General features: G+C 40.9%; 1 protein-coding gene across 1 annotated transcript in view; it reads right to left on the reverse strand.

Moving 5' to 3' along the window:
• The window catches only part of PKHD1 (PKHD1 ciliary IPT domain containing fibrocystin/polyductin), a 271,783-nt gene that overhangs the window by 236,735 nt on the left and 12,020 nt on the right, over nt 1-23,028 (reverse strand). The window contains exons 7-25 of the mRNA XM_065834370.2: nt 22,451-22,529; nt 20,457-20,531; nt 19,171-19,235; nt 18,115-18,154; nt 17,482-17,552; nt 15,540-15,641; nt 15,140-15,235; nt 13,899-14,034; nt 12,919-13,033; nt 11,801-12,076; nt 11,030-11,119; nt 10,243-10,336; nt 7,248-7,390; nt 6,939-7,069; nt 5,626-5,810; nt 5,079-5,217; nt 2,797-2,951; nt 1,370-1,554; nt 225-347 (exon numbers count right to left, since the gene is read on the reverse strand). Of these exons, the coding sequence (XP_065690442.2) occupies nt 225-347; nt 1,370-1,554; nt 2,797-2,951; nt 5,079-5,217; nt 5,626-5,810; nt 6,939-7,069; nt 7,248-7,390; nt 10,243-10,336; nt 11,030-11,119; nt 11,801-12,076; nt 12,919-13,033; nt 13,899-14,034; nt 15,140-15,235; nt 15,540-15,641; nt 17,482-17,552; nt 18,115-18,154; nt 19,171-19,235; nt 20,457-20,531; nt 22,451-22,529 (2,300 nt within the window). The remainder of the gene's footprint in view (nt 1-224; nt 348-1,369; nt 1,555-2,796; nt 2,952-5,078; nt 5,218-5,625; nt 5,811-6,938; nt 7,070-7,247; nt 7,391-10,242; nt 10,337-11,029; nt 11,120-11,800; nt 12,077-12,918; nt 13,034-13,898; nt 14,035-15,139; nt 15,236-15,539; nt 15,642-17,481; nt 17,553-18,114; nt 18,155-19,170; nt 19,236-20,456; nt 20,532-22,450; nt 22,530-23,028) is intronic.

A 23,028-nucleotide genomic window follows, 5' to 3' on the forward strand; every position in this document is an offset into this window, starting at 1 on the left:
CAGATTGTCTTCCATCACTCATGATGATCATTCTCCCCACCTGCAATATGCTCTTGGAGGAAAGTCCTGCTGCACAAGCCAGGGAGATGAATCTGACTGATTTATGGCAAAGCACGGAACAGGAGATTTCTGAAAGGATTTAATGGCCGAAGTAGGTACCTGAATACCTGTGACCTCCCTGACCCAAGTGAGTCAATAGGAAGTGTGACAGCACATGAACTCACCTGTGGTTTGTTATTGAAGGTAGCAAGCATGTCCCCAAATATTGGCCCAATAAACACACCCCCATCATAAACCACACGACTAGAAACAGTTGGCTTCAGACCAGTGAGGTTCTCAGCAGAGACCTGGAAAAGAGCAAAGAATCTGAATTCCTTACCCCTTTCTATCCTGTGATTTTTAATTAAAATCTTTCCCCCAGGGTTCATACAGAGTCATTACAAGGCAGCAAATAACTCCTGGAAATCTCTTCTCACACTTCTTCTGTGACTCCTATCTCTAGGTCTAAAGATTCATTGCTCAAGACTTCACAATACCTCCCTGTTCCCATCCTCACCTTACAGGTAAGAAATTGAGGCAAAGAGATTCAGGAACCAAACTTGCAAATAAACTTGCAATAATGAGAAATATATTTTGGAGTCAGGCAAGGAAATAGGTTTAAACATCGGCTTCTCAAATACATGACTTAGATGATAAAAGGGCCTGTGCTACAGCTGAAAATGCAGCCTAAGTATTTTTCCCCATCCAGGTCAATGTCTTGAGCATGAGAATTCTTTGCTTCGAAACTAATTTCACACTTTAGAAGCTGGATATACAAATAAATATATTTTTCTTTCTGGGAAAGAAGCAGCTCAGTCTGAGTCCTTATTCAAAAAAGATACTTGTGCTTGAAGGAAAACTTAATAAATCTTGAGATAGGATAGGGTGAACTGAACCTTAATATGTGGTTTACAAGAACCATATATGAACCCATACAGAATAGTTCTTAGGAAAAGACCTTCCTGTCCCATAAATGATGACACAAACCTGTGTTGAGATTCAGTTACTGAACTATGTGATTGTAACTATTTTCATTTCAGTATAGCAGACACTTTATTCTGCAAAACTGCAACCAAGCACAGAAATTACAATCTAGCCTCCTCATTTTGAAGCACAGACTCTGCAGCTGTAATTTCTCCTCCTATAACTACAATTGCTTTTTTAATCATCTAATCTGTAGTTTGCTTAAGCTGCTATTCCTAATGGGAAGACACTTAACTTAAGGTCCCATCGGTGTCTGCGTAAAAACAAATGTTGAGAGAATGAATCAGCCAAGGCCAAGGCCTTGAAAGGGGTTCAAAGTAGGTGTTAATAAAAGAAATTACTATACATTGATAACAATGGGCAAGTCCCCAGCTTTTGTCTTCCAAGTCAGTGTCCAGATTCTTTCATAGCAAGAGTTTGAGTCTTTGGTCACGATGAAGTCACTGGTGTTGAAGTACGGGGCTGTAGGACTGTCGGTGTTGTCTTGCAAAAGCTGGCGGAGATGGTGGGAGGAGATGTGCACTGAAATGCCTGCAAAAGTCGTTAGAAAAAGATGTATATCCTCATCCCTAGGAGACTATAGCTACCTGCTCCTAGAAAATAAAGATGTTTCATTATCAGTGTGAGGCTGTTGTCGTTCAAATATCTGTAACTACCAGCAGCAGAGAGAAATTTAATGGGTGTCAAATGCCAAAAGATCTGCACTATTTAATAGCTTAGAAAACCTAGAAACATTTTCCCAGCTGGGACCATCAGAAATTTTGTGTAAATTATAGTTTTCATTACATACAACCTACATTTTTGGGAGGCATGAAATTTCAGTGTGCAAGTTATGTTCCTTCAAAATAGAAAGGTCAGAACCTACCTAGGTGTGAGGGGCATGGGGGACCCAGTCTCTCAAGAACACTTTGGAGAGTTCAATCCCAAATAAATACAAATTATGTTTTATTTCTTTTGACATAAACACCTGTAGACATCTAAAGCTGCAGATACAAGAAATACTTCTAAACCAATTCATAAGAAGGCAGGGAAAGTATAAGACCTGGGAACAGGGTAAGAGGAATGGACTATGTTTTTAAAATATTATGTTCAAAGCAGGGCACTACTGCGATGGCCTTCAGCCATTGCAAGAAAATCTGAAGCAATAACACAGAGGAAAGAGTTATTTCACAAATATTCTAAGATTGCATTTTCCTATTTTACCATTTGACCTTATAACTGAGCCACCAGTTCCTCAGTCAAGAACTTTATAATTGGCCTTGCTCACTTTAATCCTAAGCTTCTTTGATTATATATACCAAATGCAAGAAAACCTAGCACACCTAAAGGGTGACTAACTCAAGTCAAGCACTTCTATCCACAAAACCTTTTGTGGTATCTGCAAACCAATTACCAATCCCGGTAATCCTAGCAGAGAATTAATTTCCCTGTAACCTGCAAGGGTCTTGTCATACAAGAAAATCAGAAGTGCATGTATTGGAGAAACATCAGCATAATGAAATCTCGAGATGCAAAATCTTCTTTAGAGCAAAATATTTAATAGTGGTTGCCTGGATTTTGGAACAACCCCGTACCTAACACCTAGAAATACTACCCTGCCTATAATCCTTAAATCTTGTCCCAAATGACATAAAATGCAAAGATCTAGAAACTATCACAATAGGTTTAAACTGCCAGACTGTACCCCAAGCATTTCCAAGTTTCAATATTGTCTCTTCTTCACTTGGCTTCCTCCAAAGGGAAGCCAGGAACTGGGCTTGCATCTTCTCTTACCTGATATTACTGTGTTGGCCAAGTGGATGCGGAAAGTCCCTCCGATAGGTGGGGATGACTTTTGGAGTCTCTGAATGGTGAGGCCAACTCTCACATCCTCCGTGGAGACATAGAGGTAGCCATCCTCCTTAGAGCCTTCCCCAAGCAAAGCACCTCTGCGTGACAGAGAAGGTTCGCATGAAGACATAAGTGGCCAAGAACCCCGCTTGTGACACCCCCATGTCAACCACCACCCAGGGGAACAACATTCTTGAAGGACCTGGGGAGACCACATTCAGAGTTCGAACAGAATTGAATACTCCCAAGTTATACCTACATGATGTAGGCAACACACACGACAGAAAACTGTGGAAAAACATATTTTATTTAATTGTGATAGAAGAAATAGTTCATGCAGCACCAAGCACAAGCAAGTCCTGCCCCAGTACTGGTGTTTTTAAAGGACCAACAATGCAGCATAAAGCTTTTTTACTTAATCCTGTAGTCTCTTTGAGTCTATTAAAATCTTAATTCCCCTGAATTGCAGCAATATTTCATATAAGACTTCACCCAAATCCCAGTTTCAAAAACTTATTTTTTTTTCCCCTTGTCACTAAAAGTCACTTTTTTTGAAGGAGAGACTCTCTGCGATACAATGATGCCACCATGTGGTTAGGTGTCTGGTTAACAGCTGAAGACTCGGAGCGCAGCCACGGCTTTTGCAGAGCAAATTTTAACAATATGAAGGCAAAAGGACCTGCGAGCCTTCTTATCTGATGTACAGCCAGTACATCAGATTTTAGCTAATATTCCTGTCCCAACTGTTGCAAGTGATAATAAAGCCCAGAACATGCTCAGTTAAGAAAAAGAGCCAAGTTTGTTTTGAAGACATTCAAGAACAGTGACCATCCCACCCATTTTTAAAGCATGAACTGATTTCTCTTTCAGGTTTGATTTAAGCATCACACACTGGTTTCTCTTATTTCCTCCTCGGTGAGATGGAAAAGCTGACCAGTGACAAACACTTTTTTTTTCTCCTTGTTGAGAGGTACTGTGATCAATCTGTCTCATAATCCTCTTTTAGATAAGCTAAACGTTGAGCTTCTTAAATCTTTCCATCCAAGGCATTTTCACACCAGTCTTTTCCTTTGTGCCGACCAGGATTATGTCTCTGAACCCCAGCAGGTGATTGATGAATTCACCAAAGCCTTGGATTTCACTTGGCTGCTCTGGAAACTAGACCAAACGGACCAATTTTCTTCAATTTTTAGCCACTGCTTGAAGGAGAATATCTCTTTCTCTGGACCACTCAAAACTAACAACACATTGCTTTGCTTTTGCTTGAAAGAAGAGACACCACAAGGTAAGACACCAAATTAAGTCACAGCAGACTGACGTTCACCTTCTTCTGAAAGGAGCCTTCCTGTGGACACCTGGGCAAATCAATAAGTGGAGTAACTGATCCAAATGAAGAGCTGTCTGTTGTAGAAAAGGAGCTGCAACATTCCAGCTTCACCTTGCCTGGCTCTATCCCCACCAGGTCATTGCTGACTCAATTGGACACAATCCAACTTTTACAGGACTTATTCTCTGCCAGTATGGCCCTTTAATGTTGTTCTCTCTGATCTGCTTAACCTTTGGCTCTACCTCCTCTTTCATGTTGGGATTTCCAGAACACAAACCACCTCAGTAAATACAGCCACATAAGGTGGACTTCCATTGACTAACACAGCAACATGTGTTATTAAAGTTGTTTGGGAGCATCTCTGGCTGTTCTCCATTCACTGTTCCAGAAGGTCTTATATCTCCTTCTAGTCCTTCATCATATCATGGTGGTCCATGCATATCTTACATACCCTAGATTAGCTGAAACATCTTAAGCCCCTCTGGTTCAGCAACTGAATGCCACTCATACAATGGAACTTCAAGAACCAGAAGATCTGACTAATACCAGAATCAGATACCTTCACTAAGATGTCTACAATATATGTTCAAGATCCTACATGGTTAGCAGAGCTCAAAACACTCACAGGTTGAGAGTGAAATTAATTATCTTAACTTAGAACTCCAGCCCATCTACTGAATACAGACATCTGTGTGGGATTCAGTCTAAATAGTCTGAACATGGTCCATTAGAAATGCCTAGATGAGAAGACCCCAATGAAAGCACAAGGATTGCCAGACTGCAGTCTTATCCTCCACTGCTTTTCATGCCCAGTCTTGGACAAAACTTACTCCAGACGTATCAGGTTGAACTGCAAGAGGTATTACAGGTATTGAGATAATCTACTCCCTGTCCATACCTTAAGGAGAGAAGGGGCAGACTTGCACCACAGCCAGACACCATCCAGGACACATTGTAAGTGGGAGAAGAACCCACCACAGATACTATTTCCACTACTCTCCCTCCTAGCCAAGGTGGTTTGGGATCCCTCTGAGAAACTGAAAGAAAAAGAGCACAAGTGTTCATTAGAGCAAGGAAAACAGTTGTCTTCATGCTGAAGTTATTTTCATTATGCAGCTTCTTGGGTTTTTGGTTTGGTTTGTTTTTTGGTGTTTTGTTGTTGTTTTTGTTTTGTTGTATTTTTTTTTTTCTGGGCAAGACAATTGAAGAATTAGATTTGTAGAAACGCATTTGAAAAACCCGAAGAACACTTATTTTTGTCAATTCCTTCTTGACTGTTTTTGCCACAAAAATACAAATTCAAGAAAACAGAATTACTTTTGTACCTGTTGTGAAATAGCCTTCCCTTTGAAAAAATTTTAACCAACCCCATCGTTAAATATTTTAATGGAGTAGCCTGGAAAGGTTGTAACATTAACAGAAAAGAAATAAAAAGATTCCTTTACCAGTCACAGCTCTGTCTGCGATGATGACTTCATCAAGGTAAAATGACCCAGATTTCTTATTTTGAAGTACAGGGCTCAACAAGTCAATCTGATGCACGAACACTGGAGAATTGGCAGGGAGGTCCTGGAGAAGCGTGGAGCAATTCACACACCCCTTCCAGAGGTCAGTGCAGGTGAATGTCCAGCTGGAAGACACCAAGTTTGTGCAAGCTCTCATTGTGAGGTAGTGGCAATAATTTACTTTTGAGGTGCTTTGTGAAGCTTCCAGGTGACATCAGGTACTGCTGTTATTACTACAGTTATTACTCATACATAAGATACTTACTTGATGACTTGTGGTCACTCCCTACGTGTCTCTGTTGGGTGTTAGTGAGAAACAAAGATTCAGATCTCTGTTTAGGTATCCACTTGTGCATCACAAGATTGGGGTGTGGGAATGCCTGCGGCCACTCTATTTTTAGCAATAATGCTACAATAACATCACTCACCTCAACAGGAGTAAATCCAGAGATCAGGACTCTTGGGAATACCAGATGATTCCTCCAGGCTCCCAGCTCTCTCAGTCATGTAGTAATTTAATCCAAACCCCTTTTTACCCTTCCAGGCATGCACACACACCCCTCACACCACCTTACACACACCTGAGTTGCCAACATCTCTTCCTGAAGCTCTTTGGAGACTCCCGATTTTTTAAGTCTGCCTGCCCCTAACTGTAATTCTAACACCAAATGTTTTCCACTCACTTAAGTGAAATAAAGAAAACCAAAGATTACATCAACTTTCAAAACGTTGTGTACCAATGATCTCACAAGAAAAAAAAAAATTCATTTCTCTGTCTCACTGCAGAAAATCTATATAATCATACAATCATTTGGGTTGGAAAAGACCTTTAAGATCATTGAGTCCAACTGTTCACTTAACTGCCAAGTCCACCTCTAAACCATATTCCTAAGAACCTAATCTATGTGTCTTTTAAATACCTTCAGGGATGGTGACTCCACCACTGCCCTAGGCAGCCGGTTCCAATGCCTGACAACCCTTTCCTACTATCCGATCTAAAACTCCCCTGGCACAACTCAAGACCATTTCCGCTTGTCCTATCACCAGATTTTTGTCCTAACATCCAGATTTACTCAGTAAGTCCTCAGAAAGAATGGAATTATGTCAGAGGAATGCGTTTGCAGCGCCAGAGGATGTGTGAGCTTCCCCCAACTCACAGATCATTTCTGTACATATAAGAACTTACTTCTAGTTTTCCTTGAACACCTTACTATGGTAAGTGTCATCTCTGGAAACTATAAGCATCTGGATACCTTTTAGAGTCGGTTTCATTGAAATCCCACAGGCAGGTGAGGTTCCTCTTCACTGAACATAAAGAGACATTGGTGTAGGACACTGAGATATGAAGGACATTGCTCATATGGCCTTTATGTGCAAAACACACCTGCAAAAATGGGGAAGAAAAAAACTTTCACAAATCAAAGCAGGTAATTTATGAGTAATGTCCGTAGAAGACATTATATTCTATTTAATACTAGTAGGGAAATATTTTACTCAAGGTCAGATTTGGCTCTTAGTATTCACTTCCCAACACAGCCTGCTCAGCAGGAGCACCCACTTACATGTGTGTATTCAGCAAGGTCATATCTTGGAAGACTTGATGGGGAAGTTTTCACCAACTGGCTTGGTCTGTGAATGCTGAATCTCCCACAGAAAGGTTCTGTACCACTGACAATGTGTCCTGTGGTAACGAAGTCCTTCATATCTGACAGAATAAATATAAATATAAATATAAATATAAATATAAATATAAATATAAATATAAATATAAATATAAATATAAATATAAATATAAATATAAAAATATATAAATATAAATATAAAAATATAAATATAAAAATATAAATATAAAAATATAAATATATAAATATAAATATAAATATAAATATAAATATAAATATAAATATAGATATATATTAGTAATAATAACAACAACAACAACAACAGGGGATGACAGGTTTGAAAGTAATTCAGAAGATACCAGTAGAGTCAAGAGATTCATGAAAACACAGGAAGTGAGTATCCAATACTTGTCAAAAAGTCCTTTTCTTAGGTATTCTCCTACCCAGATAAATTGTGAGTATCTGCAGAATGATTGTTCACTAGTCTAAGGGTGCTGAAAAACAGGAGGGACCTATAAACTACTGTTCTGACCATAAAATCTCATCTCAAATAACTCTGCCTTTAGCCAGATAGATTATTTTGACCCAACCCACTCTTTCTTTCCAGAAAACACTCAGAGAAAACTGGAAAACTGTGTATAAAGCTACAGTGAATCCACCTTCCCCTTGGAATGTTTGTTCCATTGGTCTATCAATGATGCTGTTGAAAAACTGCTGGGATTTCTTCTGTTTCTAGTACATAAGAGAATTTCTTTCATCGGAAAGTACCGACAACTTAACTTTTCTCCCAGTAAAAAATAAAGCTTGCCAAATGAAGTTAATAGCAGGGCTTGAGGGGAAAGAAAGCAAAAATCAAAATGTGGTCATTTTGGTTCTTTGCACAACAAGTGATGGGCCTGGTGAAATCTTCACTGGAAGAAAGAATGAACGCAGTAGCTTGGCTGTGTTCAAGGGGAGTCTATGTAAATACAGGGAAGGGAGAATCATTAAAGTAAGTAAATTTAAAAGAAAAAAAAAATCCACCCTCAAGAGAATAATTGAGCTGAAAATACTTTATATTTGGAAAGAATTAATGATGAATTATTTTACATAGTCATCCAGTTTTTACTCTTCCCTAGGCATCCATTTTGGTTTCTCTTGAAGGAAGGACACCAGGGTAGATAGAGTGTAGGTCTGAATGCGTGTGGCTGCTCTTTTATTCTTCTGTCATCCATTTGCCACAATTTCACCATTGTTCTCCTGTCTTTTAGTACGTAAATAACCATCATGGGCTTTTAGCTCAAGTTTTTCCTCTTTTTTTTTTTTTTTTTTGTTGGTAGAATTGTAGATTTGGGATCATATAATTAGGTTAAGAACGTCCAATTTCTATTCCAATTTTTTTTGCCTAAAGCTTCCCTCCATTAACAATTAAGTTAATTAATTGCTTTCCTCCGCTTGAAGGAACCAGTCACCAAATAATACCATATTACTGGCTAGGACTTGTTCTCCATCCATACTAAATACAAGGACATGAGACAAGGTGTCTAGGCAATCATCTGCTTTTTGGCATGGGATTAGGACACTGTTCTTGCTGTCGGGTATTTAAACTAAAGCAACATTCTGATGTGGACGATGGCTTCATGATAGTAAACTATTATAAATATATATTATTTTTTACAGAAGCAATTAATGTTTTACACCTTTTCTGGCCAGTCAAGTATAACACAGATATTTGCACTGTTTCAGCTTCAGTCATCAAGAAACACTGAAAGTGAAGAGCTCCAGAGCCAGAATCAGTCATTGCCACAGCCTGAGCTGTAGCCATGGGCTACATCAGGTTTGCTTTTCCACCAGGCATATTGAAACATCAATAATTTCACATGCGCCAGAACTTGGATTTTTTATCTCTAATAGCGACAGAATCATTGAATCGTTTCAGATGGAAGACACCCTCAGGATCATCTAGTCCAACTGTTCACCTAACCGAATTCTAGCACTAAACCGTGTGCCTAAGAACCTCATCTAAATGCCTTTTAAACACCTCCAGGGATGGTGACTCCACCACTGCCCTGGGCAGCCTGTTCCAGTCCCTGAGAACCCTTTCCATGAAGAAGTTTTTCCTAATATCCAATCTAAGCCTCCCCTGGCGCAACTTGAGGCCGTTTCCTCTGCTCCTGGCGCTTGTTCCTGGGGAGCAGAGCCCGACCCCCCTGGCTCCAAGCTCCTTTCAGGCAGTTCAGAGATCAGAAGGTCTCCCCTCAGCTCCTGTTCTCCAGCTGAACCCCCCAGGTCCCTCAGCTGCTCCCATCACACTTGTGCTCCAGCCCCTCATCAGCTCCATCACCTCCTCCGTACTCTCTCTAGTATTGCAATGTATTTCTTATGATGAGGGGCCCAAAACTGGACACAGGAATCAAGGTGTGGCCTCACAGGTGCCCAGTACAGTGACACAATTGCTTCTCTATTCCTGCTGGCTACACTATTCCTGATACAAGCCAGGATGCTGGTGGCCTCTTGGCCACCTGGGCACACACTGGCTCGTATTCAGCTGCTGTCACCGTCACCCCAGGTCCTTTTCCACCAGGCTCTTTCCAGCCACTTATCCCTGAGCCTGTAGCGCTGCCTGGGGTTGTTGTGACCCAAGTGCAGGACCCAGCACTAACAACCAAAACATATTACCTGCTTTGATAAGTGTGTTGCAATGACCACGTCATGCAACATATTTCAGAAAGAATGTCTCATTACTACATTAATCATATTGGTTTAAATATCGGTTCTATAAACTCCCGTATCAGAATACATCCAAATAATGAATAGCTGAGAAACATGAATGTATGTACTTAAACCCATCAAAATTGTACTTTTAATGACATTAAAAGTTTGAAGCCCATTTATTTCATGAAAGGAAATCAGCTCTGACAGTAAATACTGCTTATTTGTCATAGAAGATCACTACCTTCTTTCTCAAAGCCATCGTGGAAGAGGATTTTAGCAGAAGTTGTCTTGGTTTCACATCCTATTGAAAGAAGTTCCTCTATTGCTGTTTGCACCTTTAAAAATATTAGGAACATGAAAATTACCCAGAGTCCAACAGTTTCTGGCTCATTTCAGCAGAGAGCTCCAACACACATCAACACGTTTTTCATCAGCTGGGGAGCAGTGGCGAGGCAGCTCTGAATGAACAGGTAACCAAATGGAGATGAATTTTACCATCTACAACACAGATCGTAGCATTTCAGGTCTGATACCCTTCAGGGGTGTGAGGCATCCTCAGAAAGGTGCAGATTTCTTATACAAATTATATCACGGCCTGGGCATCTGCATGCTCCTCCTGCTGTGTTGACCAGATGTCCAACAGTCACCCAAGGTAGTTTTGACAGTGACCAACTACTGCATCAATTGCCTATGGGATTTTGAAGAAGCCAGACTAGAGCTCCTGCCTGGAGGAAGAGCCATTCACTACAAATTTCATTTTAGAGAAGAAATCCGAGGGTCCAGTACCTAAAGATACCACACACTTCATTGCAGACTTGACAGGCCAAGGTCAGATGCTGTGATATGCTTAGAATATAGCTGGGAATCAGTCCCCCAAAAAATCTCACTGTGAGACACTCCCAGTCACAAAAATCACCTCTGCAAGTTTTCTCAGCTTCTGTATCAAACACTTAACTGCTGTCAAATACCAGAGTTCCATCCATTACACCCCAGCAGAGGACTGGGTGTCTGCATTTAGGGTTGCCTACCTGGTGAGCCGTAGCATTTGTGGGGATCAATCTGCGTGATGTGTTATTCCAGGAGATGCTGAAACACCCTGTACCAGACACAGTCAACATCTGGCAGACAAAGAAACAAATAAATAAATGATATATGAGATGCACAGTTTTCAAACCTGGTGTATGGATCTTCTGCTGAGGATTTTACATCTGGTATTTTAAGCCCTCTGTAAATCAAAAGTACCTTCAGCTGCTCTTAAACTGCTCTTGTCCTCCACAGTTTCTCCTGACACAAGACTTGGGCTCCCATTCTTAACATTAACAGAACCACAAGGGGTACAGGACCTGTGTAGATATTCTGACAGCCCTGAGATTTACCCACCAGAACAAACTTCTGAACACTTAATGAAGCTGAAGGTTTCCATCATCAGGTTGCAATATAGGGTTGGCCAGATAACATGCACTTTGAAGGCTCTCTCACTAAGAGGAGGAACTAAAAACTATCTCGAACTTGCATTAATTAGCGTTAAGTCATGAGATGAGGTGTTAATGTAAAGATAAAACCTGAGGGGAGTCGGCATTGCTTACATTTTAACACATAATACAACTGCAGGGTTCACATCTGCCCACCAAAAAGCCACAAACATCTTCAGCTCATGATGCTATTAATCAGCATACTTAGCAGATTAAAATAAGGTCACATCAAACACAGACAAAGCCTTTATAATTAGGATTTGCTGCCATCCCTGTCAACTGAACCAGGGCTGATCCAGCTGCCAGGACCAAGCGCATAACACTGACCTGGACTTCTGGATGCTGCAAGGCACGAGCCCGAATTTCATGCCTCTCGATGTAGTAATTGTTCACCACATGGGGATTAAGCCATGTGTTATGTATCTGGACTCCGATTCTCATCCCATTACTGGGTGCCTCTCCATGGTGCAGCGCTTCCAGGTAGTACTTGGAGCCAGCAGTTAGTTCAAATTTCTGGGATTTTGGCTGCCAACTCTCACTCCAGCTCTTCACCCAGTTCTTGGACCACTCTGAATTACCAGCAGGGAGAGAAGCTATTCTCACCTGTGTCCAGATCAAACAAATTAATCAGTTACAGAGACATCTCTACATCCCCAAAAGACACTTTGTCCACAGCTCAAAAAAAACCAAAACGGACTCGTGCTTATAGCTGATAGTAGTGCGTTGATGATTGACCCATTCCTTCCTATTACACAGGAAAAAGCTGCCATCTCAAAGAGCTTCAGTTAAGTCTTGATACCATAATGTTAATTCTTATGGCTGAACCTAATAACAGTTCCCCATACAGCTTTTTATGGATGACTTCAGTTCTACATCTTATGTCCTCCAAATACAAAATAACTATGTCTACAGTCTTCTGAGATGCAGTAAGTTACCATTATTAATATCAGTAATGCTACTTTTTTAAAGATAAATAAGGAGAAGTAATTTATGTTACTCTATCCCTGTTGTTTTACTAGGCTTAAGAACAGCTTAGAGAAATAGATCACTTTCATTTATAGCATCCTGTCAGCTTTACAAAGGGAAGGATCAATGTCTTCAAAGGGCAGAATTTCAATAGGCAAAAAAAAGAGGTAAATGGGGGAAGTGAGATAAAAAACCTTGAGGTTCCCTTGCACAGATTGTTAGTGATGCTGATGTAATGAACTGAAAAAATAAGGTCTTCTGGAAATGGCAATCAAAGACTCTGATTGCAAGAGTGAGTGTTTTTTATGAGATGAGCAGCTAACAGGGCCAAAACAGCAAATCATACAGTTTTCACTCTGTAACAGATTCATAATAAGGGTCAATAAGCCAATTCGTACTGGGGAAATTCCCACTTATGATACCTTAATTAAAACTCTTTCCTATCAAGATGTCCTCTTTTTCTCTGCCAAGAGTAATACCTTTTGTTCTGGATCCTGGGACAAACTTAAATGGAGAGATGCCTGACCATCCGCCTGAATCCAGAAGGTGTAATTGTTGGTCTGAGGAGCCACAAAAAATCCACGAAGCCTGGAGCTAAGTGAACACCCATAAGCAAAAACAGAATAGCCAAAATATACAAAAAAATTACTGGAAAAAAAAAAAAAACACAAACAAAAGCAAAAACCAGCCCCACACCCCACCTTCACATGTACACTGATTAATAAGGAAAGACTGAGACACCAAGATATAAAAACCAAACTCAGAGGTTTTAAAACTGGAAGAAGCTCTTAATGAACCATTTTTATATTAAATGTTGTTTATGCTTTACAGAAATTTTCAAACATCAAAAAAAACCTCCGTGAAGATACGTATGGTTTTGTTGTTGATGATGTTTTTGCGCGTTTCTTCTCAAGCAAGGTCTAAACCCTGAGCAAGCAGAAGACTCAAAATCATGCACAAAATCAACTGAGGAAAACAGAGAGGTGATGGAAAAATGAAAACATTCGTGCACATTGCATAGCTTTATAAGGGTGTATCTGAAGAGACCACGAGCATCAATACAGTTCAGATATATTCACATCTTGGGGCGAATCAGTTTATTTCATTAACTCCAGCTGCCAACATCAGCTGAGGATCTGACCCTCCACATCTGTCCAAAGCTCCCAAGACAGCCTCTAAGTGGAGCTCCTTCCACCTCCGCAGCAATTCCTTTTGTGGTATTTCACCACATCTAGGCCAGGTAGAGCAGAAATACTGATTTAAAGAAAAAGGAGGGAAAATAAAACCCTTCCCTGCATATTTGGAGCTTCAAAAGGACCTTAGAACAGAGGGTCTGCTTTGATTTATAGAAGCTATGAAGTAAGGCTCTGCTATAAAGAGGTGTCAGGTGGTACCGCTATACTTTACACCAGTACAGGTGATTGCCGTGGTTTCATCTCTTTTTAAGATGACTGAATACCTGAAGGACTTCTTTGCCCCAGACAGAAATCTTGTTGGGGAACTGGCATTAGGTACAAACTGCCATCTATATCCAGGACCTGCTTCTGTCAGATCAGAGGCATCATCCCAGACTTCAAAGAGAAGCCCTCTGTTTCCTAGAAAGTTAAAATAAAAGTGTTCTCAGTAGCAGCCAACAAAAATCCCAGAGCATATGCTAGAATCAGTGGTGTAAGGAAACAGGCCAGAACAGAAAATTTCAATAATAAATTGGCTCTGTTTGTGGGTCTTTTTCACAGTCCAAGGCAGGACAGAGATCTCACTTTAGGGAATTTGTTCTACCTTGAAACCTTTCACCAGAAAGAACAAAATTCTGCAGAGAGCAGGGCAGCCAACCAAGCTCACGTGTCTGCTCCTGCAGGAAAAGGTACCGGGATGACCCACAGTGAAAATGAGCTGAGCCTCATTTTATGCACAATAATTTCCTACTGTACTGCTCCACTCCAGCAATGTCCCAAGGGACCTCTGCTGTAGCTCTAGTTAAGCTATCCTTCCTCTAAATATTATCCATATTTCTTCCCCTCGTTTTGCACTGCACTACACACCAGGTTGACCTTCCTCCCACCATCACCCATTTGCAAGCTGTGAGCTGTCTCCACCATGCCTTTCCTTGCTATAGAATCATAGAATAGTTTGGGTTGAAGGGACCTTCAAAGCTCATCCAGTGCCAGCCCTGTCATGAGCAGGGCCATATTCACCCAGCTCAGGTTGCTCAGAGCCCCGTCCAGCCTGGCCTGGGATGTCTCCAGGGATGGTTCATCCACCACCTCTCTGCCCAACCTGGGACAGGCTCTCACCACCATCAGTGGAAACAATTTTTTCCTCACCTGGCCTGAATCTCCCTCCTTTAATTTAAAATTATTACCCCTCATCCTATTGTAACAGTTCCTGCTAAAAAGTCTGTCCCTATCTTTTTTATCGGCCCCTTTTAAGTCCAGAAAGGCCACACTAAGTTCTCCCCGGAGCTTCTCTTCTCCAGCTGAACACCCCAACTCTCTCAGCCTGTCCTCCCAGCAGAGCTGTTCCAGCCTCAGATCATTTCTGAGGCTCCTCTTCCCTATCAAATCTGGGAGAAAATGAAGTGATGTCGAAGCAGACAGCATTTTGGAAAGCCGCTTGATTGCATTAATCACCGATTTATTTCTGTCCTCTATTTCCATGTGTATTTGCTTGTTTGGACTTTCAGATATTTGAATACCGTACCTGGTTGGGGGACGCCAAGCCTCCTGCCCTTGTCAACAGGCTCAATGGTGCATCTGATTTGCTGGGGAGAGACGTGCTTGATTTTACAGGGGACACCTGGCATCAAGAAAAGGAGACAAATGAGACTTGGAAACACAGCTTAGCTGTATCTTGGACCCATTTTGTTTCCAAAAGGTGTCAACACTTTGCTAAAAGCCTGGGCTTGGACTATTCAGGCAAGCAATATGGTTCATGTCCACAGTCAGAATAACTGGACCTTCCTGATGGTGAGTCCTACAGCTCCCACACTGGTATCCATCAGCATCAGTTGGGTTCTGTGGTCAGGGCCACGACTGCTACATTGAAAAAAACAAAATTTAAAAAAAATAAAATAAAATATTTAATACAGTTCTCCTCTTACCGGCAACAGTGACCTGCACTGGCTCCTCAAAGAAATCCCCTGTGACAGTGAGATCGGTGCCTCCTCCAAGACTCCCACTGGCTGGGAACACAGAGGTTATCTCTACAGAGGAAGGAAAAGGGGAATCACAGAATCATTCTGGTTGGAAGAGTCCAACTATTAACCTCACACTGGCACTAAACCATGTCCCTAAGAACCTCATCTATGTGTCTGTTCAACCCTTCCAGGGATGGTGACTCAACCACTGCCCTGGGCAACCTGTTCCAATGCCCAACAACCCTTTCAATGATGAATTTCTTTCCTAATATCAAATCTAAACCTCTCCTGGTGCAACTTGAGGCCGTTTCCTCTCATCCTATCACATACTACTGAAAACTAGCATTGGAAAGCCCTATTTCTGTCCAACCCAGCAGGGTGTTTCCACTGTTTCCAGCCCGAGCAGGCTCTTGTGAATAAAACAGGCATCACACTGATCCTTCATGGGGTTTTTGACAGCCACTGGGATTACACCAGGAATGAACAACATGGATAACCTTGTCTGACTCACTTCTTAATTTATCCAATAGGGTTAGATGTTACTACACTTTCCAATCATCCCTTAGGCTTCAGGGACAACTAGAGAGCGCTATACATCTGACGTCCAAATGTCTGCATCATGACCACGAGAATCTTTTGGGATTTTATCTCTGTTATATTCATGCCATTCCACACTGGATACCCATTTTTCTCTTTGATGACAGTAACTTAGATGTCCTAGTTTAAACACCCAATTGTATTTGTATAGTTCTGAAAGAAAAAGACTAATAAAAAGATACAGGAAGTTTGTCCAGATTGCGTATTTTTCTTGATTTATCTGATATTTAGACTTCACTTTTACGATATTGACTGCTGTCAAGTGAAATACAATCTACTGGGTAGATCTGGCAGATCTTGTGTCTGCTGGTGCTCTGCTAATAATCATCTTCATTCAGGGTTATTTCATTTTACTGTGCCTCAATTTGTAAATAAAATTTGACACAAAATTGCCCTTGTCTACAAAGTGGTTTGAATGTATAGATGAAACAAGCTGTATGCTATAAACAATATGCAAAATGCAGTCTTCTATTGTCTGTGTTCCATAAGGAACTAGAGCTTTCCTTACATTAATTTCAGTCAACTTAATGGGAAAACTTGATGGGACCTTGCGGGTGACTTGTGCAGGTGAACTAAGTGGCCTTTCAGCTTAATGCAACCTTTGGCTAAGGTTGAAGTCTGCTTGCTCATGACCATAAACTTGAATGGATGCTCAAGATTTCATTGTCTGTCTACAGTGTAGCTGTAAATGTCACAAAGTTTATTGTTGTTAATGTACGTTAATATTATTTGCATTTTTAAGTAATGATGTGGTAACCTGTCATCCACCATTCATCCAAAACTCAATTCTTGGAGTGGCTGTACATCATCTCCTCCTTGTAGCTGATGGGGAATCTGTCTCATCCTAAGGTCTGCATTTCTAAATCTCAGCCTTGCCAGAGTGTGATTTAAGGGGGAAAGGTTCGTCTACATGCAACATGTCCAGTCTACAACCAATCTGACCAGAAAAGGAAAAAATAGAAAAAACAATGTCACCCCAAACCCTGCCACACTGCTGTCCTCTGACTGCCTCAGGTTAGGCTGTCCAAAACAAAGTTCAAACATATCCCTGTTTGAGGAGCTATAACTGTCTGTGGTTGCAGGATATATCCCCTGGCAGCACAACCAGTCTTAGCATACAAATCTGATTTTCCTGAAATTTTTGATCTGCAGATTTTTGTGTAGTCAAGCCCTTAGCGGGGAATGGCACACCCGAACTGAGGACACAACAGGATTATGTCCTTGAGAAGACCAACATTGAAAAGTCTCCTTAGACCATGCTGGGACTGCCAAGGGACAGTGCAGGAGTTGAGGTGAATCAGTGAAATACCTGAATGTGTTTGATACAAGAAAAGCTCCAGTTTGGCACTGATGAGCCAAGCATCTTTGTGTACTGCTGACCTGCAAGAGATAGAAAACGTCTGAGACATCCTTCACCATATAAGTAAGTAGAACTTCTTTTGGCAGAGCTGGACTCTCACTATCCAGAGAAACAGTGAAACATATGTACAAGGACCAACACCACTCTTTGCCAACACACTGAAGCACTGATTCAAAAGACTCCATTACATGGCTGAAATTCTTTATTAGAAGTACTGTCCCACTGTAAAGTACAGTTTTGACACTGTCAAAACCCATTTTCACCTCATTTTATGGCTAATTTTTTCCCCATTTGAATGAAGAGTTTAAAGTGAGGTGAAAGGATTTTATTCACCTAGGATTAACAGATGGCTTATGATTTGGGTACTGAAGCTATGGTATTAAAGCCCCAAAACAGAAATGCTTCAGGGGAAGAACATTCCCTTGTTCATTCCCAATCTGATGATTAACTTCAAGATAGCAAAACTTCATTTCTAAGCAATGAAATGCAAGATTCAGTAAAAACATCGTACACTTATCCTGAAGTTGTTTTGCCATGCAAAACCACAGAAAAAAGGAGAGAAAAAAATATTCATTTACTCACTTTCCTTTGTTAAACACTGAGAAGCTAACATTGTGGGACCCTGGAGGAAAGAAAAGAAATATACTTTATGGCAGAAGTTTGGAGGGCTCCATAAAGAGCGCATCCTACCAAACCTTGTCCAAGTGTCCCATCTTCATTCTCCTCTTCCTTACAACAGTATAACTGTGTTGATTGTGGGAGAGTGTTCATGCAGGAACTGAATCCAATATCAGCTTAGGGAGCTTAGACCCTTAGATCATAGCCAGACACTGTTCTATAGATAAGTACAGTTATGTATCTGAACTTGCAAGCTGAATTTCAGAGGCAGGATTTGGTTGCCTAGGTGCTCTGCGTTGTTTTATACTCCATGGATCCTATCTGACTTCACTTGCCGTGCTAGGAAGGTGTAGACATCCTTCAAGACCTCCTACACTGCTCTGGAGACATCCCAGAAACCCTAAGACATCTCTAAATTTCAAGCTATTGAATTGTGCCACCAGTGATCACATAAGAGCTAGACATTCAATTCTATTTTATATACTTAACTCAGGTCAACTTTCCCAAGCAGGAAGCTTGCTGCTCAGACAAAGCCTCATAAAGAAATCAGAAGCTTCTTCAGAGTGCTGGCAAGCAAGCAGAAATGAAAGGGATCCAATCTGCTACCAGAGGAACCATAAACAGAAGTGGGCACCTAATTTGTTCCTCACTAACAGCAGAACAATAAATGGGAAAGTCTATCACATATAAGAATAAATAGTTTAAAAAAAAAAAAAAAGGTAAACTGAGCAAAAAGCCCGAATGACATTCTTAGAGTCAGCAATGTTCACATCATCTGTCATGGTTTCACTTGAGCACCGCACTTCATTTTCCACAAGGATGTACAGAGGATGTGAATTACTGCAACGGTTTTGTTGAACCATGGTAAACCCTGACATGAAGTAGGTTTTGTGGGTCCAATCCTCAGCCAAATTCTTGACTGGAGATAGAGTGGGAACTTGTGATGGACACCTTCTCTCTGCCCTGTAGACCTGCACGAATAACAAATCCCCACGTTTTTTCCCCTCTTTTTTCACCAACCTATGTGATTCCCTTCCACCCGGCACTGCAGGGTCCCCCGTCCATCCTCTGCCCAAATAGGGTAGCTGTGGAGAGACAAATGGCTTCGCTAAGCCTTGTGAGCACAAGGAGCAAAATACAGTGAGAATCATCTAACTAAAGACATGGACTTACACATCTGAGCTAATCTCTAGAAGTAAAAGAGAGAAACAGGTGAGATGGGAGAGGAACAACCCATCTCCCCCCTGACCATCAGGAGCTTAAGAGTAAGCCTACCAGCAACACCCAGAGCTCCAGGTCATTTCCTTTACCCTTGTTACCAGAAGTTTGTCCTGTTGGTAACCTTAAGAACCCCCTTTTGAAAGAAGAGCTGAGAGAAGACAAGTCTGGGAACAGGGTGAATGTGAAGAGGACAACAAAAGTGTTTGCCCTCATCTTACTCCTCTGCATGTCCCTAATCTGAAAGAAGGAGCCAGTAGCAATTAAACCAGATATGCTGGAATCACATCAAACTTCTGGAGCCAGGGAAAAAAGCAAGTCACATCATCAGCTCACATTTGCCTAAAAGTCCCCTCCTGGGAGCTAGAGGGAATTTTACATTGCAATAAGAGGGTCTGCTGAGGACCCCAGGAGTCTTAGTATTGACTTCTGTGGGAACAGGTTTTTTCCCTTATTCCCTGTAAAAGCAGCCTCCCTTTTCCAGGGCTCACAGGCACTGTGAGAAGTGAAGCATTCATAAAAGAAATCTGCTGTGGAATCCATGGGTTTTTTTTTCTGTAATTCAGCAGGGTGCAAGAGCCAGGATGCTAAAACATCTCCTGCAACTTATAGAAGACAAAGATATATTAATAATGGTAAATGAGCAGTTTTGGAGCCCAGGCACCAGAGTCTGACTGTTTGTGTTGCTGGATTTTTAGAGTTCTATTTGCTCAGTTTGGGCTCAGGTCAACTAATCCACCTTTCAACTTAGAGTCTATATATGACTATGCATTGATCATTGACCACAGTCAACAGACAGCTTGGAAATGGCTACGCTGTTTTGGAGTCCAAAGAGTTGAAGATGTGGTCAGGGCATAGTGTATCATCTACAAACCAGAGAGCCCCTGGTCCTACCTGGTTATAGTTAAGGTTGCAGAGAGATGGTAACCCTCACCCACCCATCACAGACCATATGGTCAACTCCACATGGTCCCTCTCCATCTTAAGTCAAAGCAGAAAAGCTTCTCCAAAAGCTCAGTATTTCTTTTGTGCACAAGCTGCGCTGAACCCTTGCATCAACACAAACCAAAGATAAGCCAAGAACTGACATTCTTCCAGCTCGCCTGTCAGCAAAAGAGCAGAGACTGGTCCATCCATCTCCTTCTGCCACAAGGACAGCTGGCCTGGGCAAAAAGTAAACAGGGAAGATGAAATACGATACAGCAAACTTTCACTAATGAAATCTTATTCCTATTAAAATCAGCAGCCAATATTTTCAAATGGGACAGAAATTTCACCTCACTTGTCTCTAGCATTTATCAATTTCCTAGAAAACCGGACAAGCCTTTATCTCTTATCTTACCTTAAAGAAACAATATGGCAAGGTACAGTTTCCACTGAAGAGGAGGAATCAGGTGGGAGCAATAAATTCACAGTAGTTAGCACACTAAGCAAAGGTTGGCAATGATTCTTTGAGAGTTGACGAACAATTAAGGAAAATATTCAATAAAAATATTCAGTTAAAACATGTAGTGCAAATACTTTGTTGCGATCCATGCTTCAGACTGCAGTTTTATGACCTTTTATTAAGAATTTGCTTTTTTTTTTTTTTAATACAGTACTGAGATGCCTTTCCTTGTAAGGATGAACAGAAAAAAAATCAGTGCTGCAGAATGTTTGGTTCATCATCACTGGACTGTTGCATCCCACACAAAGCATGGAAAAGTGTCCAAAACACACTACAAAATATAAAATGGTTCTCCTTTTTGCTCCAAATCCTGAATCAGTATGACTAACTGTCAGACTGCTCTGGACAAGTCCAAGTCATTGCCTGGTGCATGTTTAATAACATACCAAAAATGGGGAAATTATCCATGTGAAGCTACAATGTGAACCTGATTGATATGTTAAAATTTTGAGGCCATTTCCTTTTTGGAAATAGTGTGTTTAAGCTGTAAATAAGTAATCTAGCAAGGGAGCATGTAGGCACGTCCAACCTAGAGTCAGACAGAGCAGCCTTTCTTCCCACTGCTCAAAGGTTTCACAGTTCCACTAGAAACAGGTAAAAGAGTAATTAATATTGAACAAAAGATGCTAATGTACATCTAGAGGTTGAAAAAGTAGCGCTGATAAATGGGTGCAACTGACATGGCAGGAATCTGCACTGGACTTTCATTCATGCTGGCAGAGAATTTAGTAAATTAGCAGAGGATGTTTCCATTGAGCCTGAGAAGTATTTAGAAAGCATCTAGTGGTCAAATATCTGCCACTGCGATTAAAATATCTAACTACTGAGAATACACACCTTCTCTGGCTCCTGAAATGATCCTCAAAATGCCACACAGTAACTAGAGATTAATAGTTTATCTTTAAAATACTTATCTGGGCTTAGTTCTTCACTGCCATTGACACAAGTGCAAGGAAATCATAATCCAGTAGTATCTGAGAATGCTTCCATACATATGGAAATACATGTGGTAGACGGTAGATCAGCGTTCACGCTCATTTTGGATTCACTGTGTTTGGAGTGCTGTTGGCCTGAAGTAAATTTTTTAAATCTTCCTGCTTTGCTTTGTTGCATGTAACCATAGGAGCAGGAGAAGATAAAAAACAAACCTTCCTTGAGAACAAGGGAGCAACCAGAGAGGGCTTAAAGCAGTGAACAACAGAGCCCTTTGTCTCAAAACGCTTCTGCTTTGTCTTTCAACTCACCAAAGCATCTGCTTCAAACTAATAGTTTTTCTAAAAATGCAAATGGAAGGGAAAATTTATTTAACTTTTAGATTCTGACATTATTTTAATTAGTTAAATTTTAATTTGCTAGCCAAAATAAGATCTACTGCAACCAGATGCAATTACAGTACAATTCACACTGAGCTGTGATTGACTGTGCTGCCAGTAAACAAACCAACTAGCTTAATGGACCAGTTGCAATTAGATTAACAAAGGTTGCTGGAGCCCAACTCATGAGCTGCAATAAACCACAAAGAAAGTAAATGGCAATTCTGGGCCAACTGGTTGCAATTTATTGCTGTCAATGAGGCTGATAGAAGAAACACCAGTTTACAGACACAGGGTCAGATAGCAGCTGATATATAATTACCCATCAATATAATCCACATTGAAGTCCAGGGTCTCATATCTTTCAGCAATTGTCTTCCCATGGATCTCTATTAAATTTCCTGTTTAAAAGGAAACAGGAATTCAAGAGAGTCTTTTAGAAGCTGAGAATCTGTATTTGCACATTTTATCAGCTCTAAAAATAAGCCCTTGGTCTTTGAAAATTTTGCAGAGAGGTGCCCAATTGGCTGCACTGGTCTCAGCTTCTACCATAGTTCAAGGTGACCTTGCACCCAATAATATTTTCCCAAAACTACACTCAGAGATCCAACATTCAGCTAACACATAGAAACTTCCATATAGACACCCTAAAGCAAAGCATGAAAATCTGGAGCTGAACTGCACCTGAAAATAATTAGAATTGAGAGATGGACTTAGATTTAGGAGCATCTATGTGATCTAATCATCCAGGTACCTCTCTGCACTCTTGCAAAACCAAAATGTTTTTATTAATCTTGACTTTGGAAATCAGAATCTCAATTTTCTCTAAAGAAGCCAGCAAACACAAACAATAGAAATAGGGGGGAAAAAGGTCTTCCAGATGGCAATCAACTGTTCAGA

The sequence above is a fragment of the Patagioenas fasciata genome, chromosome 3, assembly GCF_037038585.1.
Source record: "Patagioenas fasciata isolate bPatFas1 chromosome 3, bPatFas1.hap1, whole genome shotgun sequence".
In the NCBI taxonomy this organism is placed as follows: Eukaryota; Metazoa; Chordata; class Aves; order Columbiformes; family Columbidae; genus Patagioenas; species Patagioenas fasciata.